Raw genomic sequence first — 19508 nt, forward strand, 5'->3', positions numbered from 1 at the left:
GGCTATTATATTCTTCTTTTTTTTGTGAATATTTTCTCATCTTTTGTTTTTGTAATTTTACTTTCACTCAACCATGCAAACCAGGAAGCAGCTTCAGATGTGTGTGATGTGTTCAATAGTGAGAAACTCATCCACTTCCCGCTCTTCAAAAAATGCAGATAATACAGCGGCCTCATTCATGAAATGACTCTTCAGCCCTTTCTGGAATCTGCTCGACTCCGTGAGAACAGCAGAAACAACAATCACAACCAACCGGGTGAAGAAGGATGAAGAAAAAAAGCTGCAAGAAATCACGCCAGATCAGGTCGTCCTCCATCTGCAGCTCCAAGAGAAAGAAACAAGCTAAAAGCAAAAACTGCCTCCGTGAGTTTGAAGCATTTTTACACAAAAATAAGGCAAACCAGTACTGAATCAAGTAAGAAATGTTCGTTTGGTGTGATTTTGGGAAGTCTCCTCAATCTAACTGATATGGTTCGACATATTTCAGAATCGTCTTCAAGTCAATCCCGACTTCCTGTTACGTGTGGATATAAAGAGGGGTTACTGGATTTGAAGAAATATTATAAAAGTAGGTGCATAAACATTTCTAGGTATAGGAAACTTAAAGACTTTAGAAATATAAAGGGCTACAGTGCATGTTGTCGAAGTGATTTTGTCTCAAGATCAAAATTCTGTCCTTAGGGCAAAAGTGCATCTTAAGTGAAGACCGCTGGTTTACGCCCACTGAGTTTGAGAGGTTTGGGAGAAAGGAGAAAAACAAAAAGTGGAGGACCAGCATCCTTTGCAAAGGGATTACACTCCAGAAACTCATAGAGGTGCAAAAGTCCGGTTTTAATATACTTTTAGTACATAAGAAACACACTAAAGTGCATTTTAAAAAGTGCATGTTCATTTGGAAACAATATTTTTATGACACTTTTTTTTATTTCTTTGTCTTTCCTAATTTGAGTTTTCTCTCTACAGGATGGATTTCTTTTACCTAAAACCTTTATGAAAGGCAGGATTCATGGTGAAAAGGTTTGGCTATTGTTTTGGCTGCATTTGAGTGTTTTTCTAGTTATGAAGTTTAAGATTGTCTAAGATGTTTTTCAAACATTTTCCTTTTGTGTTCTGCAGCAGAAGAAAAGGCCAGAGGTTTTGCAGCAGCAGGGTGCGTAGATTAAAACCAAAAATATTTGTTTAAATAAAATCCTAACCTTACATGATTGTCACGTTAGCTTCCAGGGGTGTAACGGATCACAGTTTATCCGTATGGATCACAATTCACGGTTCTGAATGCACATGACCCATGGATTAATAACTATTTTGAACTTGTACGTTAAGCCAACATTTATAACAAATGCAGAGAGATTGCCTCCCGTGTCATTCAAATCATGTGAATGCATTTCGGCTTCCCTGTAAATAATGATGACGGAAAAAAGTTGTGGGACATACCTAAACGCTTTTTTAGGTTATTAATTAAAAGTGTTTTCTGTTAGAGTTTGTTTAGCCTACATTTATGCATTCAGTGTAAAGCTGCACATATAAGCATTAAAATATCGTGATCTATATTCAAACCTGCAAAACATGAATGATAAATGATAATGATTTGCATGTTTATTAATCCTTTGAAGCACTGCATTCAAATCCACGTTTCATCGAGAGAAATTCAGTTTTTACACTTTTTCAGTTAGTTACAAACAATTAAATAACACAGAAGAAATGGGAGAACAGTTTATAGTTCAGCTATAAACCCTGATGTTCATGGTAAAGATTAAAATCTCAGTTTAATTGAACATGACGTTGGCGAAAACAATTACATTATGTAACCAACAACCATCAAAATTATGTCACTGAATGGGTTTTCATAAGTGATCCACCTACAATGAAACATTAAGTTTTATCTGTGAATTGTTGAATGATTAAATAAAAATAAATATGATATGTTGTACAAGTTGTTAGACTTTTATATTTAGCACTGTCAGCAACAGTGACCAAGATCATATTCTCTATTGAATACTTTTCTTTTTTCAGCTGATTCTTTCTTAATGTTTATTTTTTATTAAAATTACAGGTTCTAAGTTCTCTTCGTTAAAACCAATGGGCTTTGCAGTAATATTTTTGTATAAATGAAAAGCAAATATTTGTCTCCTCTTTTTTTGCTCATTCGAAAAATGGTCCGATCTGTGACTCAAAAATAATAGTGTGATCCGAACCGTGAGATTTGTTATCCATTACACCATTATTAGCTTCACATATTGAAATGTCAAAGAATGTGCTCACGTTGCTTTTCCTCCCCACATAAATGATACAAAAATGTTTGTATGTCATGTTTGTTCCGAGATATTCCATAATGCTAATGTGTGTTTATTTTCTGTAAATCTATTGTCATCCTTTAGATTAAAGGGATAGTTTACGCAAACCCTTTATTGTGTTACAAACCTGTTTGAGTTTCTTTTTTTTATTGAACACTAAAGATATTTTAAAGATGGCTGGAAACCTGGAACCATTGACTTTCATAGTATTTGTTTTTCCTACTGTGGAGATCAGTGGTCACCAGTTTTTAGCTTTTTACAAAATATCTTCTTCAGAAAAAAGAAACTTATAAAGGTCTTGGACTTGAGGAAGAGTAAATAATGAGTAATTTTTTAATTATGGCGACTATTATATTTTGTTCTTGTTTTTAAGTAGTGTTAGAATCAGCTGAGAAGAGTAATGGCAGTCAAGGAGAGGATGACGATGATATTGACATGACCAAGTTCGAAGGTGCGACATTACCTGTGGCCTGCGGTTCAAACTCTGGTGTCCTACACAAGTGCCGCTTTGCTGGAGGTGCGTAAGTGAGAATGGGAACTTTTGCTGGAGGAGTGCTTTTATAATAATTAGTATGAAATATGATTATGTTGTCTTTGCTTGACGTTACATAAACATGAACTGTTTTCCCTCATACATTTTCACTCAGTTTTGCCTTTATCTCAGAGCGTTGTGGGAGATGCATAAGAACAGAGAACTCCTGGTTGACGCCTGAGGGTTTCATCAAATTGAACAAGCCAGATGGAATATGGAGGAAAGACATTGTTTCCAATGGAGTTCCTCTCGGAAGACTTATAAAGGTAAAACAAGCAAAAAAAAATGAGTCAGTAATATTAAACTTAGACAATATTTACATAATTTAAATAACCATAGAGCAACTGTCAATGATCTGTCAATGAATCCATTTTTTATTATACAAACTTTTAGTATTAGCTGTGCAGGTTAAAATCAAATTATTCATGCATGTGCTGTGTTTATATGGCCACTTTCAGGTTTAATATTCCTATATTCACTGTAAAAAAATGGTGGGAAAACATAAAGGAATTAAGTTAACTTATTAGTTTTTGCAAATTTAAGTGGATTGAACATAAAACAATTAAGTTGTCCCATAAACAATCAAGAATTGTGTTGTTTCAGCTCATTTCAAATAAGTTGTTTGCACAAACAGCAACCAATTTGTATTGAGTGTTCTATAAGTTGGCATTTCAACAATACATCCCACATGAAAAAATACTATAGAAACTTATATTGAATACTATAGTGTTTTTGAACTATTCTATAGTAGTAAAGTAGTACTTTAATTTGTTTTTGGTAATTCTATAGTTGCTTCGGTAATACAACAAGTGTAGTAATATAAACACATTAGCCAAAACTGTATGTTTTTTTTAGCTTAATGTACTTCAATACAATTGTTTACTGTAGTAAATGTAAAGTACACTACAGCATTTATTATCAGCTTAGTAAGCCATCTTTAACAAAGTGTTGTAAATAATATATACAGTATTATACACTACACTATAGTGTGGTTCAAAAACTCTAGTAATTACTACTATTATTTTATCTTGTGGTACGAGACAGGCAGTGAATTTCGATGGCCATAAAATAGCAATGTTTTGTTTTCATATTTGTTTTGTGTGTAATACCAGCAGATGCTAAATTGAATGTTTAAACACACATTGGGCATAATGGCTCATTTCATAACTGTGAACTGCGTGTATATATTAAATAACAAATAAGCTAGTTATAAATTAAGTCAGATGAAGAAGAACCGGAGTCAGATATTCAAATAAATAGATAAAGTTTACTGAGGATAGCTTCCAGTTTTATCAGCAGAAGCCAGTTTTAACACTCGCAATGAGTGCCTAGGCCGCTCTGCTTACAATCAAAAATCAATAACAATTATACTCTCAAGACCAGAAAGGGTGCGATTTAGGTGACAGGTTCCGATTGGTTCAAACAAAGATAGATAGTTCTAAATATGTACGTTAATGCGGGGTCGTATCTGAATCCAGATAGGGATGCCGACTAGAGGCCTGGTTCAAGTCGCCCGTAGACAATGAAGAGCTGGTCTCAGACCTGTAGAACTCGCCCTTCAGATGCATATACGCATGCAAGAGACACAATCTGTTATAAAAACCCAAGGTTGTTTCTTGGTACTCTCAGCTGTCTTATCAAACTAGTTCAAAACTGGTATGAACAGCATTCAGACTGCTATATTCTTACTACACAAAGTCTATCTTAAATTAAAAAAATCACTTTTTAAACTGAATATACACATAATTACAATAATATCAAGATCACTTTAGACAGTATTAACACATTTATACAAAGAGGAAAACAGTTGTTATTTATCATCCAGCCCTTCAGATCCACTTGAGCTCTCCATGACCTCTGACCTAATTTGGTGACTCCTGAAAATAGAGTTACAATCTCTATTTTTTCTCTATTGAGAGACAGGCAAACTCACTGAACATTCTTACATTAAGCAATGTGTTAACTTTACTCATTCTTTAAATAATCATTAATAAAGTAATGAGAAAAAGGATAAATATTGATCAATGCTGGGACGAATTGGAAGGCAGGAATCCGAATCCATCAAAGTATTTTCATAAATAGTATTTTATAGTTTGGTTTATTTTTCTAATTGGGAATTCATATTGTGTGTAGATAATGCCTTCACTTGTAAAGACTGTCAAGACAGATTAATTTGTTGCTCATTTATTTTAATTAAACAATATTATGGGGATACTGCTTACCAGTGCAGTTTTTCTCTTTCCTGCTCTTACTTACAAATGTGTGAATAAATGTGTAAGAAATAAAGACATATTAACTGTCATTTTAATGTGATCGTTTGATTTCTCGTTGTTGTTTTTTTCATCTGAACACATTTAACTCTGTCATAACTGCAATATTTAATCTCCTCATTAACATTTATAGCATATTTGACTGTATGGGCTGCTTCTTGCTATACTTCGTGACAAAAAAAGAATATTGAATATTGTTCTCTAGTCATGATGGAACTTGCAGGCAAATCGTATTAAATTGTACGAATGACATTGTATGAATTAACCACTAAATCAAAAAATTACGAATTGCTGTGAGGTTGTGTTGCAGCGTACACAATTTAAATAGCATGAAGAGCAAAGAATGCACTCAAAAACGTAATTTAATCATAGCACCCATTATGAATAACTAACTGAAATAAACGTATTATGTGTTTTATGAACATATGTTTGTAGATCAAACATGATTTTAACATGTTCCTCTAATTTCTTTGCAACTTATTATTAGATCAAAGATGTACTGTAGCTAGATGCACTCACATACATTGCGTTAGAAGTCACCATTGTGGTGATCTGTGTTTGCTTTACATGGGATTTTTTACCCTTTATTTATCATGTTTTTCTCTGGCTGTGATAATTGCGTCACTGGTATATTCTGCAATGAATAGGTGTTTTTAAATGAATTGTTATTCAATGAGAATGTTGTAATGTTCGGTTTTATTTCACTTGAATGTAGGGGAGCATGGGGCACAAAGTAACACAGGGTAAAATGTAACACAGAGTTTGAAGGTATTTGCTTGGTTAACCATGGCATGCTTCCGAGGTTTTCAACACAGTGTCGGCAGATGTCTTCCTGCCATTTATTGAAAAACTTTGGCGAAATTTGGATGAAAATCACAGGAGAAACCTTTTTTGCAGCATAAAAGTGTTTTTATTATACTCAATATTTTTTCTATTTAAAAGAAATCTGTGAAAGTATGTGTGCAAAACCTTATATTGTTGTGATTACTGTCTTCTAGGTTAAAAGATAAAACATTTTGAAAGATGTAAAAAACAGTTACTGCTAGCCAGTTTTAGGGAGAACATGACACCCCGGGGTTAGTTGTAACAGGGTGTTACAATTAAGCCACACATTATTAGACGCCAGTTAAACTAACAAAACAATTCTTGAATTTTGAGTGTGATGTTGGAAACTTTTTATATAAAAATGTTTTTAAATGGATTTAAAAAAAATATATTATTAATGCAAATAAATGCATTGTATTATAATGGATAGTAATGCAAATAAATCCAAATGTGTTTATCCAGTAAATAAGTAAACATACTGTGCTATGAAGAATAAAAAAATAATTAAGTTGAGTACTGAAATTTAGCTACTATTTAAAGTAAACTGAATTTAAATTAATTGTGTGGAATCTGTTACAACTAACCCTCTGTCTGTTACAACATAACAGGCACAGAAACAATAAGTCAGGCGATCATACTTTCAGTGCTCATTTGTAGGAGAGGCTTGTGTGTTACTGGTAAAAAAAAAAAATAGGGTTTGTCTAACCTAGGGGTGTCCAACCTCAGTCCTGGAGGGCCGGTGTCCTGCAGATTTTAGCTCCAACTTACTTCAACACACTTGCAGGGATGTTTCTAGAAAGCCTAATAAGAGCTTGATTGCTAACTCAGGTGTGTCTGATTGGGGTTGGAACTAAACTTTGCAGGACACCGGCCCTCCAGGACCAAGTTTGGACACCCCTGGTCTAACCCCATTACTTTGTTCATTATTTGACCACAACCAAAAAGTGTTACTTTGTGCCTCGCTCTCCACTATTGCCACTATTGATCTTTAAACATTCTTATTGTTTATTCAATCCTATTCAGTTTATTCAGTTTGTCGCCACCTGTTAGTGTAATGACGTAATCTGCCATTGAAAATCAAAAGTCATTGAAAATTCTAGAGTGATTTTACTGTCTAAACAACATGTTTTTGCATACTTTCAGAAAAAGGTTTTGGAACTACATACAATCAACTGTGACTGTGAGATCTGCCAAGAACTGGATCAGCACCTCGTAAGACATCTCAGCTCGCTGATATTGTAATGTTTTCTTAAATGTGCTATTTTATTTCATTATGAACTCTTTTCTCTACAGAATGATGATGTGTGTTTTGTGTGCAACTCTGAGGGAAATCTGGTGTGTTGTGATGAATGTCCACGAGCGTTTCATCACCACTGTCACCTACCAGCTGTGCCTGAAGATTCATCTGGGTAGGAGAGAGAAAACCTGCTGCTTTAGAAAAGCTAGATTGATTTGACTGTTTGTTTAATATCGTATGCTTTTGTGTGTAAAAGCAAGTGGAGCTGCATAATTTGTGTGCTGAAGAATATGAAAGGTTCCAGTCAAAAGAACCAACAGGATATTATGAGCAGTCCAGTTTCTCAGTACACACAGGTACAATTGATGCAAAACTTACTATGGAAGTCAAAGTGGTCCAAATCAGATTTATGCATTTAAATTCCACTCAAGAAGCATTTCTTAAACCCTTATTACAGTATATTTGATTGTCTTTGTGTTTTGTCCTGCAGCACTGCCAGTGTCTGCTGTTACACCTGCTGCGTGAGTGCATGACTGACCCCTGCACCAATGTAAATGTCTCTGTGCTGTTTTACATCATTTAAAGCTCATATTTGTGTTGAACATGCATGTAACGTCTGCACTGCGGGTCTGCAGATTCCCGGAGGCAGTGAGAACATTTGTGGTCCCATGATGCTGGGCAGAGTCAAACAGAATTTGGAGAATAATAATTGTCCGACGGTGCAAGTGTTTGTCTCAGATATTGAATATGTCTTCCACCACTGCACCTCCAAAAGGGTGAGTTTTGCTCAGATTTGCAAATAAAACTAATCAGATTGCATGTCTTAATTCCATAATTCCTTAATTCCATTTCTCTCTTCTGTAGGATAATGACTTCAGCAGAATGATGTCTAGACTCATGGAGCTGCTTGAAACCATCTTTAAACCTTAACGTTTGTGTGTTTTGTACAGAAATTACAGGGGGAATAAAGAGCAATATGTATGCATCATATATTTTAATTGCTGTTCATCAAACTCGAAATTTAAAAACTTAAGAAAAAAAATATATATTTTAAAATAATATTTAATTTTATAAATTTTTGTAATATATTTTAGACATTTTTTTGTCAAGAACAATGTTATGATTTTAGTGTTTGCATTATGACAAAACTGAGTTTGGAATAGTATTTATCACCACCACCATCATTATCATCATCATATTCTTCTCTTATAATTAAGATTATTTTACTTTAAGTTACAATTTAGACAATACAGCTTTGTATCTTAAAGACTGTAAAATATTTTAATGTTGTTTCTGCTGTTGCAATATGGCAAAAGAAATAACATACTGTGTTTCCAGACCATTTATAATCTTCTTTGTATTCTTTTAGATTATGATACATATTTGTATTTAATAAAAACATTTGTAATATGAATATTCTTTGGATAAACAGTACAGTACTAATTAAATAATCATATAGAGAAATAAACAACCCTCCATTACAGTTTCTAAAAACAATACATGTCAAAATTGATTGACTTCAAGCTGTTAAAATAATGCAGATCCTTTATCATCATACTTTATGAATTACAATCACTCTCAATTGCTAATGATTTTGTTTTCTCGGCAGTTTGTTTGTTCCAGCAGATCTCTCTTGATTTGAAATAAAAGCAGTTTGGTTTTACCAACCCACCATGTAATGTCAGTGCTGTAAAACGTGAGGATGTATCTACATACATCCTGTCAGCAGCTGAAAAAAGTAAACAACGTTGGTTCATGGTTTCATTTCACTTACGTAGTCTACTGTAGGTTTCATTTTTCCCTCAGCGTCTTTGTGAGGCAACTAGGCTAAGTTTCGTTTTTCCTCAGGATATCATCGGACGGTATGCGTTTGTTGTTATCAATTGTCTTTTTAGTTTACGATGCTTGTAATGATATTGTCAAAGAATGCTTCTTTTATATATATGTGATGAATTTTTAACCGGTGCAGGGCTAAGATTTACATTCAAACTTAACGCATAATATTTGCATAACTGACGCGTTTTGATTTGAAATCACAGTCCATCTTTTGTAGCCTACAAGCTAACAGCACAGCTCATAGCAAATACAAAACAAATATACTAAATATACAAATATATAATTTATTTATTATTCAAAATGATACACACTTTAAGAACTGTAGCCTATAGTAAACCATGGTTTTATTGTGTTAAATTGTTTTAACGCATTAATCACCATTTGTGTACAAATTTTTTTATAATTCGTTTATTTACTTGGACATAACAATTTTAAAGCCATGCACTGTAAGTATTTAAAATTTATTAAAGTGAAGATATGTATGAAATTATATGTTTTACATGTTTATTCATACGTTAACTATTTTCTTTATGGCCAGCGTCAGGCAATCAGTGTAAATGCTGTCTGTTTTGCATCAGTATGGATTATTATAATTATGACCAGGGATGTCAAATTAATCTCAGCCCATCCCTTTGCTGAATGTGACCATGTGATAACACATTCATGCTAAGATTATCACAGTGAATGTGTTGTTTTGTTATTTGAGTTATTTTTTATACCCAATTAGAGGAAAGCTTGGTTTACTACCCTAATTGTGTTTTGTTGTTTTATCTTTGCAGCAGCCATTTAGATTGCATTTTTCTAATGCAGATTTTACAGAACTCTACAGAAAAGATGTTCAAGTGTTTAGATATTTTAAAATCAGCACCTATTTTAAAAATGAACTGACGGTGGGTTACAAACCACCTGTATAGTTTACAGTTTTGTTGTTGTTTTTGTTGTCTGAAGAGTGCACTATAATCTTTATTTACACAATGTACTTCTTGAGCCCAAATAAATAGCTCAATTATGCTGGAAAATCATGATTTGTTGCATTTATTACTTGTTTTTTTTAGGTAACTGGTTGCAAGCAATTTATTTGGGCTGAAAAAACAAACAAACAAAAAATCTAATTTGTTTGTTTAAATTCAGCCTATATAAATTCAGTAAATAATGAGTTTGCGTGTGCGTGCGTGCGTGTGAACTATACTATAAGATTCTGCCTATTATTTTACAATTTTATGTGTAATTGTTTGCAATGTGTGCGTAAGAACAAAAAAATATTGTTTCATGACTATTTTCATATTTAATTATGGAATAATTTTGGTTCAATGTGGTACTTATTTCTTGTACATTACGTCAGCATCCATTTTTAAGCATAATCAAGTCCATCTACTCTTTGTAGATCACTGGGGTTGAGAACTGTTACAATATTAAGTTAACAGTTTAAGAAAGCCAAAGCACCAGGTCTGCTGTACTTAATACATAAGGCCTTAAATATTTTGGGTGTTTTTTTAAATTATTATTTGTTTGCTCTGCGGATGCACGACGGTTAGAACTGTTGCCTCACAGCAAGAAGGTTGCTAATTTGAGTCCCGGCTGGGTCAGTATGCATTTCTGTGTTCAATTTGCATGTTCTTTCCGTGCTGGCGTGGGTTTCCTCTGAGTGCTCCGCTTTCCCCCACAAGTCCAAACACATGTGCTATAGGGGAATTAAATTGGCTGTTGTTTATGTGTGTGAATGTAAGAGGGTAAAGGTGTTTCCCAATGCTGGGTTGCAGCTGGAAGGGCATTCGCTGTGTAAAACATATGCTGGATAAGTTGGTGGTTCATTCCGCTGACCCCTGATGAATAAAGGGACTAAGCTGAAGGAAATTGAATGAATGAATGTTTGCTCTGCTAGACATACTTAATATTGCCAGAAGAGGTCAGCATAGCATGCAAATTATTTGTAAACCGAATAGGTTGACTAGTTGAATTACAAGACTTAAGAATATGCTAGTTTAATTGTTTTAAATCATCTTGAGACTGTTGTAAAAGCACTAGCACATAATTGTAAGTGGGGTTTAAGTAAACTTGTGTACTAAAATAGGCTATGTTAAATGTTACGTTTAACAATACATTTGTGTGCAGGTCTAAATCTTGTGGAACACATCAGAGAGAGCGAGCGAGAGAGAAAGAGAACCCGCCAGAGGTTGGAGAAATGCATGGCTTGTTTTTTCCTCTCCTTGCTAATATGTGGGTGTGGTGAGGGTAAACACTTTGATTGAAGTGAAACTACATGATTTCATGGGAATATTCGATGCTGTAAGGCAAAGAAACGTGTACATTTTATCATAATATCCAGTTAATAGCCTAATGGTTTGAACACATTATTGATTTTAAGCCTTATGTCTACAAACATTTGTTAAAATGTGTCTTGATTTAAAATGAACCTGCAGCCCTACATTGAAAAACTGTTTTTTGTGGTTGAGAGTTAAGATGCTCACTGGCTTGAGGAGCCTACTTTTGTTTTACTACTAATGTAATGTAAACCGTTTCCCCCCTGCAAAATAGAAAGGAAAAGCAGGGTTTCTAGATTTGCAACGATCAACAATGCAAGCTAAACAATTTTCATAATATTTTGTGAACTCTACTGAAGTACTAAAATGCTGAATCATCACAGGTTTGTCCTTTATTATTAGGCCTACTGCAAATGATTAAAGCTAATTTTATTTTATATATAGTAAGCCTGCAATGCAGCAAAATGCAGAGGGTTTTTATTTTTTACACCATCCGGGGTGCGGAATCAAATTCCATTTAAACAAAACTCCTCCAGCAGTTCATACTCACATCCAATATCTCTCATTTGTCATGGGAACTTGCATGAAATTTCATTCCTGAATGAAAGTGAAAGTGCCAAACTGCAGTTAAAGTCGACAAATTAAATATGTAACACCCAAAATACATGAAACCCTGGTGGAAATGTGGTAAACGTATGTTAATGTGTACAATTATGTTTAGGATTGCTAAACTCTTATGGAAATACTGAATCACTAAATAAAAGATTTACCCGTATCAGTATGACTAAACTTGTAAAGCAGTTTTGCATTTATATGTTCTCTCATAGTCAATGTCAAGGTGTTGAGGAAACTGGATTTGGGCACTGAGAAGAGTAATATTTGACATCATGGGTAAGCAAACAAACCCACTGTCAAAATCGATGACTATTAACCACATGCAAAATGTTTGTGACCAAAAGACCAAGGAATTGTTCACACTATAGTTTCTACATTTTTTACTTCTGCAGAAAGTGAAATATATTTTAGTTTGGCTAAAATAAAAAGGTTTTAATTATTATTATTTTTTTTTTAAGTTTTAAGGACGATATTATTAGCCTTTAATTTTTTTTTTCTTCGATTGACTACAGAACAAAACACTGTTATCTAATAACTTGTCTAATTAACCTAGTTAAGCCTTTAAATTGACTTTAAGCTGAATACTGGCATTTTGCAAAATAACCAGTAAAATATGATGTACTGTTATCATGCAAAAAAAAAATTATTAGGTATAAGAAATTTGTTATTAAAACTATTGTTTAAGAATTCGTTGCAAAAATATTCTCACCTTTAAGCAACACTTGGGAAATTATATTCTTAAAATTATATATTTAACTGTATGTCATCCTTCTGTTTGTCTCTCCATCTACTTTACAATAATGTAATGGAAGTACAATGACACAATTATTCATTATTTAATTCATATACGTATATTATTTTTATTCCCTATTATCTCCATCTTAAAAGGGATAGTTCACGCAAAAATTAAAATTCTGTAAATACTTTACTTGAGTATGTTTAAATTTATGGGTCAACTATTTCTTTAACTCTGAAAAATAAACTGATTCTGTTAGCCAATGTACAACCAAATTGACTTTTTTGGGCATATTTTGTAATTTGTGATTCTGAATAGAAAATACAAGTGTTCAAAATATAATTTAAGTGGCGCTTCTGCTACACATACAAGTCTCACTGTATTACTGTATATGAAATGTTTTTTTATGTACATTTGAAGACTGGAATGCTATGATTCATATTGTTTGTTTGTTTTTACATTCATTACCTCATAGGTAATAGTGTGCCTTGGCTGTCAAACAAGTCTAATGAAGGAGAAGATGGTAACACTTGTACGCAGGAACTGGGACAAAGGAAAAGGAAGAGTAGTGAGTCATGCCAAGAGAGTAAGTACAGTTAAACATGTTTGCTGTTGATAAGTTTTCTGTGTGATAACAAATATTATTAAATAGCTGCACATTGTGGAAATACACTTTGTGGAAATATTGAATAAAGTACACTTTAACGACAAATCACTGATTTATTTCTAGCAAAAAGCAAAAAACCAAGAGAAGATACACCATCGTCAAGTAAGTGCAACTAAGCAAAATTATTGTACTTTAAAATATTAATGTGGCTATGTTTGTAATTTATAGTTTGCTAAATGTGTTAAGCTACTGTATGTGTTATGATTTTTTTTAATACAGGTGCATTCCAAATTGCATACTTATGCATTATTCTATGCCATTTTGTTGTATTGTAAGTAGTGCATTCACACAGGAAATTCTAAAAAAAAAATTAAGTGCACTTTAAATACCTGGATGTTGCACGTATTTAACCGGTAAAATGAAGTGTGGAATGTTGGCCATTATTAATTTGGTCATTTATTTCACTAATTTGGCAACTGGCAAACATTATCAGGAAAATGGTTTGAATTTCCACTTAGTAAAAAAAAAAGTTTTCATTTGAGACTAAACTTCATACATATACTATACTGTTGAGTGTGTAAGTGCATAGTGTAAAGTGTGTTATTTGGGACGCAGGTTATGTTTTTAGAAAAAGTCTTTTATTTCTTTCCCTGTTTTGCTATCAATTATAGGCACTGATTATCAATTGGACCAAGAAACGAATGAGGTAATTTTAACACACACAATTGAATTTGAAGTAGAAGTGCTGTGTAGTATACCTTTCCTCTTTTGTGACAATATTTGAGTCTTTAAATTGTCACAAAACCCCCTCTTTTGGTTCAAGTCACCCTCAAGTATACAAGTATACTTGGTTTATTAATTTCGCTTTGATCACAAGACAACTGTTAAGCTCACAATTCTAAAGAACTGTAAACTATTAAAAAAGAATAAATTTATTTATATATATATATTTAAATTTTATTTATTTTTTTTACTAATTCAGCAGGATAAAGACATTCAATCGGGATCAAGAAATCAACCAGATCAACATGAAGACATGGGCAACATCAAACAGAAAAATATCACGCTGCTCCTCAGTAGACTTAATCTCAGGAGTGAACTAAAAGTACAAGATTTCCTGCAGTTAACATCATTGTCGTTGCAGTGGCATGAGCCTTGTGAGGAGAAGAACTTAGTTCAAACCTTCATACAGAGACTTGTGATGATGGACTACAGAGCAAGATACATTGCAATAAAAGAAGAACCGTGTGAGGTGCTCAACACACAAAGGACAACAAGTTTTGATATAAAAGAAAGCAATGCTTTTGAAAAAATTTTTAATAGATCTGCACTCGTTGATGAACCAATGAGGACGCAGCCAATCCACCCAATGGACATTCAGATGGCTGTGTTTCTCAATGCGGACAATTTCCTTCGGCAGCTCATAGTAACAAAACTCTCACAGTGTCAGTATGCTCTTCCTCTGCTTGTGCCTAATCCGTTCACCCAGGAGATTGAATTTCCCCTGTGGACCTTTCGGCAAATCAAGAAGAGCTGGAAGTCACACAATACCAACATCAGCAAATCCAAGACAATCTGCCAGATTGAGACTCCTTTGGTTGTCTTTTTTAGGCTTTCATCAGTTTTCACATCGAAATCTGAATTAGTGAGCAACCTGATCAATGAACGCCATGAAAGTTTCTTTCACAGACACTGCCGTGGAAGCAGCAAGTCCCGTCTGCTGATGGATGGAGTGGTTGAGATTGCCTGGTACTGCCCTTCTGGAGAGAAAACCGATAAATTCACAGACTGCGTAGCCTTCTGTAATCTTCATGGTGATGCACAGGCAAACAAGACACAGCTACAAATTCTGACTGAAGAGTCCTCGGTTAATGTCATGCTTTTGCCAAATCTGGATAGGGCTGACAAAAGTATGGCAATAGTGGAAGAGCTCTACAAGAGCCCAAAACCTCTCATTTGCCTTCTGACTGAAGATGACTCCAGTATTACAGAGATGCAAAAAGGAAAATATAAAATTGGTTTAAAAGACCGAAATAAGTCTGATGTGTCTGAAGAAATCAGAAGAACCATCAACGAGAGTCTCCTAAATACAACATCTACTTTTAAACTCGACAACTTAGTCAGGCACTCTGCAATTAAAGTGGATGAAAATCATGATGAGTGCAGGTATGGGCATACTGAGGCAAAAAAGATGATGAGAGTACTGGAGAGAAAGGAACTGCCCAAAATTAAAGAAACGTTTCTTCCTTGTCAGGGAAAACTGTGGCATGAGTGGTGTCTCAAGAACAAAGAACTACATCGACCTAAAGGGAGCAACATTGAAACACATACTAGCCAAAAACAAACAGAAATGCAACAGATTAGACAGAAGCAGAAAGCTTATGGCATCAGTGCGTTTATGAAGATGTTTACTGAAAAACTAAAGTCTAGAAATACTAAGGAGAAGATGTATTTCCTTAAGTGGCTTGGCATCCTTCTGGATGAGTTCACTTCAGAAGATCTCTGCAAGCTCCATCACGAGTATGATGAAACATGGTCAAAAGTGCTGGATTTGAAAAAGAAACACTATAAAACTGAGCAAATGACAGTACAGCAGACACAACTGGAGAACTTGTCTGAAAACCTGAATGCTGCAACATTTGGTTTGGAGCACATACTAAGAGAGATTGGCCAAATTTATGAATCAGGCATTTCAGTGAAGAAAAATAAAGGATCTGGATGTGAGCTGGATATAAGGTCTTTACCACATTTTGCTGCAGAGCTCATGGTCTCTGGATACCCAATGGAGCTGATGGACGGCGATGCAGCTCATGTTCCTCTGATTTGGGTTCAAGCTGTTTTAGATAAACTTATCAAGCTTCTGGGAGACCAGAGGGTCTTTGTGTTGTCAGTTTTGGGGATTCAGAGCACTGGGAAATCCACCATGCTGAACGCCATGTTTGGACTGCAGTTTGCAGTCAGTGCTGGAAGGTGCACAAGAGGAGCCTTCATGCAGCTGGTCAAGGTTTCTGAAGAACTGAAAAGCCAGTTAAACTTTGACTACATTCTTGTTGTTGATACCGAGGGCCTTCGAGCTCTAGAACTGGCTGGCAGATCAACTAGACATCATGACAATGAAATGGCCACGTTTGTAGTCGGGCTTGGAAATATGACTCTGATCAATATCTTTGGTGAGAATCCAGCTGAGATGCAGGATATCCTTCAGATTGTTGTTCAGGCCTTCTTGAGGATGAAGAAGGTACGACTGAATCCCAGCTGCATGTTCGTGCATCAGAATGTTGGAGACATCACAGCTGGTGACAAGAACATGGTAGGGAAAAGGCGCTTACAGGAGAAACTAGATGAGATGACCCAACTGGCTGCTAAAGAAGAAGTGTGTGATGCAGAATGCTTTGGCGATGTCATTAAATTTGACATCAAAACTGATGTAAGGTATTTTGCCCAGCTCTGGGAGGGAAGCCCACCAATGGCACCACCCAATCCCTGTTATAGTGAAAATGTGCAGGAGCTTAAGAGCAAAATTCTCTTGCATGCTTCAAAATGCAGTGGTGTGACACTAACACAGTTCAAAAATAGAATTGGAGACCTCTGGAATGCTCTTCTGAATGAAAACTTTGTTTTCAGCTTTAAGAATACTTTAGAAATTGCGGTATACAGGAAATTGGAGGAGGAATATGCCAAGTGGACGTGGACTCTCAGAAGTGCCATGCTGGAGGTTGAAGATAACCTACACAACAGAATCAACAACAGGCAACTGCATAAAGTTGAAATTAAAAACTTGGAAAAGAAGATATCGGAGACCTATGAAGAGGTGAAAGTTTCAATAAATCAATACTTTGAAAAACATAAAGAAAAGGAGATGCTGATTCAGTGGAAATCAAAGTTTCAAGAGAAAATCAAGCACCTTCATAGGGATCTTGTGAGAGATACCAAGAGGAGGCTGGAAAACATTGTCTATCAAAGGGAAACTCTGACCAAACTAGACAGGAAGAAAACACTACATGAGAAAAAACTCCTTGAGAAAAGCAAAGAGCTAGCATTCATTCTTAAGAAAAAGGGTCTTGATGAGAATGAGCTGAAGGCAGAGTTTGATTCAGTGTGGGAAAACTGGGTCTCTCAGTTGGCAGTGGATGTTAGACCTCTTGAAGACATTAACATAGAACAGGACATCATTACTATCATATCTGAAATTCACGAAGAAGCACTTGTGCATAGCAGATTAAATAAATCTGAAAGCATTAGCCAACTGACTAACTTCAACAAATACATTAATCCCATCAAAAAAATCTGCAATGTATTTCGCCAGTCTTCATTTGCCCTTCTACCAGAGGAACAGGAGTCCATAACACAACTGGTTCACAGAATTACGTGTGAAACTAGAAACCTGGTGAAGTCAAAATCAGTGGCGAAGATGGGCTACAACACAAGCTACATTCAAGAAATCGCACAGCTCGTAAAAATGAGCGTTGAAAACCATGAGTGCAAAGTGACGAAATACAAATTCAAGAAAGAGTTCACAGTGGATCTGACCATCTTTGCATGCAAACAGGCAGGTGAGCAATTTGCAGAGCTTCATCGGGTGTTTAGAGAGGCTAATGATCCCATAATTTATTTAGAGAAGAAGAAACCAGAATACTACAGCGTCTTCCAGGCATTCTGCCGAGGTGCAACATCGGCTGCTGTATTTGGAGCCTTGATTTGTAGTGAGCTGAAAGAGCCCATTATCCAGAGTGTCTACAACAAGACCGCAAGTGATCTAGCAGGAGAGATGCGGACAAATATTCCAGCGTTCAAAGGCAACAGGTCAAATCTGGAGAAACACATTCTGAAAGCTCTTGCAGAGGAGGAGGACTTTCAAAAGTTTATTCAGTACATACATTTTCCCAGGGAGCAGTTTGAAGGCTTCATCAAATCTCAAGTGAAAGCTTTCATAACGGAGGGAAACTCGTCAGCTGTGGCTATGATTCAAGGCAACATCAGGCACAAGGAGCAATGTGTCATCACAGCTGCAGAAACGGCAACAGCTCAAGTCTTGGGTAAAGCTGGAGATGCAAACATTTGGCTGGAGATTTTCTCAGACTGTCTGAAGGACGAGCTTGAATACAGTAAAGAACATCTGACTGGGGATTGCTGTCAGGACATCACTGACTTTGAACTTCTGGAAGAGGTTGTGAAAAAAGAGCTTCGCCCAATCATAGAAGACTTGAACAGATGCTTTAAACCCTCAAGTGTCAAAATGCGAAAGTTCAGGAAACCACCAGATGAGATTTTGATTGAACATTTCTGCAATTGCTGCTGGGCCCAGTGTCCCTTCTGTAAAGCCATATGTATAAACACAATGGAGGACCATCCTGGGGATCACATTGTCCCTTTTCATCGTAACTGTGGGATAAGAGGGATGATTTACAAAGGGACAACTAATCTTTCCTTGACATTCTGCACATCTTCTGTGGCAAGTGACACACAGCGGTTTTGTCCAGATATTCGAACAAATGAGACAGTTTTGTGGAAGGAATATAGAACTGCAGGTCCCCATTTTGCAAACTGGTGCATCACACCTGATCTGTCAGAGCTGCCTTACTGGAAGTGGTTTGTGTGTCGGTTTCAGGCTCAATTAGAAAAGTGTTACAATTACACTTTCGATGGCTGTAGTGAGATACCAAAGGAATGGAGAACCTACACAAAGGAGCAAGCGCTGGAGAGTCTAGAGAAATACATGTAAGTTTAATCACTGCCTTTAACGTTTAAAGTGTTTTTAGCTTTAACCATTTTTAAAGTATCCAAAAAGACCCAGAATTATTTTCCTCATTCTTTGTGAATGATCTATTTATAATGCCTGTTATTTCATACTAATTGTTACACAGAAATTATTGTGTATTATTTTCCTTTTATGTTCAAGGTTTTTGGTTGTTTTTTGTAGTTCTTGCCTAAACAACTGTAGTTTTTTTATGAACATTTTAATCTTTACCTTCTTAATAGCATTTCAATAAAAAGACACTGCATTATTAACTAAAATCACACAACATTTTGTATTCTGAAAATAAAAAATAGAATTAAACAACATTTTATTTGATTAATGTTTCATGGAGTAATTATTTAAGAGTTCACAGTGTTATATAAATGTAAAATACGAGAACATGTTATATACAGTGCTCGGCGTAATTGAGTACACCCCATTTGGAAAATGAATACTTTTAATCCATTTCTCAGTGAATGTAGGCAATGTATTTTGGTGTATTTAAACAAAACAGATTTATTAAACAGATATATTTATTCAAATAATATTTTAGTCACC

General features: G+C 35.1%; 3 protein-coding genes across 8 annotated transcripts in view; all 3 read left to right on the forward strand.

Moving 5' to 3' along the window:
• The window catches only part of LOC147845623 (uncharacterized), an 807608-nt gene that overhangs the window by 9127 nt on the left and 778973 nt on the right, over nucleotides 1–19508 (forward strand). The window lies entirely within an intron of this gene.
• sp100.4 (SP110 nuclear body protein, tandem duplicate 4) lies at nucleotides 96–10013 on the forward strand. 4 transcript variants are annotated; one of them, XM_087242692.1, is made up of 13 exons: nucleotides 96–363; nucleotides 488–568; nucleotides 682–815; nucleotides 964–1017; nucleotides 1117–1150; nucleotides 2668–2811; nucleotides 2959–3092; nucleotides 7065–7133; nucleotides 7215–7330; nucleotides 7415–7514; nucleotides 7649–7708; nucleotides 7794–7934; nucleotides 8023–10013. In XM_087242692.1, exons 1-13 carry the CDS (start codon nucleotides 267–269, stop codon nucleotides 8086–8088), a joined length of 1230 nt encoding a protein of 409 aa, XP_087098818.1. In that variant the 5' UTR covers nucleotides 96–266; the 3' UTR covers nucleotides 8089–10013. The 4 variants fall into 4 exon arrangements, with proteins under 4 accessions (XP_087098818.1, XP_087098819.1, NP_001017912.2 ...); XM_087242693.1 differs by having other exon boundaries at nucleotides 2668–2745; NM_001017912.2 differs by having other exon boundaries at nucleotides 97–363; nucleotides 2671–2811; nucleotides 8023–8501.
• zmp:0000000912 lies at nucleotides 8778–19286 on the forward strand. Of its 3 annotated transcripts, none has more exons than XM_087244445.1 (7): nucleotides 8778–9020; nucleotides 11107–11211; nucleotides 12083–12146; nucleotides 13082–13192; nucleotides 13337–13375; nucleotides 13885–13919; nucleotides 14196–19286. In XM_087244445.1, exons 3-7 carry the CDS (start codon nucleotides 12143–12145, stop codon nucleotides 18933–18935), a joined length of 4929 nt encoding a protein of 1642 aa, XP_087100571.1. In that variant the 5' UTR covers nucleotides 8778–9020; nucleotides 11107–11211; nucleotides 12083–12142; the 3' UTR covers nucleotides 18936–19286. The 3 variants fall into 3 exon arrangements, with proteins under 3 accessions (XP_087100571.1, XP_087100570.1, XP_087100572.1); XM_087244444.1 differs by having other exon boundaries at nucleotides 8916–9020; nucleotides 11107–11167; XM_087244446.1 differs by lacking the exon at nucleotides 12083–12146 and having other exon boundaries at nucleotides 8974–9020; nucleotides 11107–11167.

This window comes from Danio rerio, chromosome 3, assembly GCF_052040795.2.
Source record: "Danio rerio strain M-AB ecotype USA chromosome 3, GRCz13ab, whole genome shotgun sequence".
Lineage (NCBI taxonomy): Eukaryota > Metazoa > Chordata > Actinopteri > Cypriniformes > Danionidae > Danio > Danio rerio.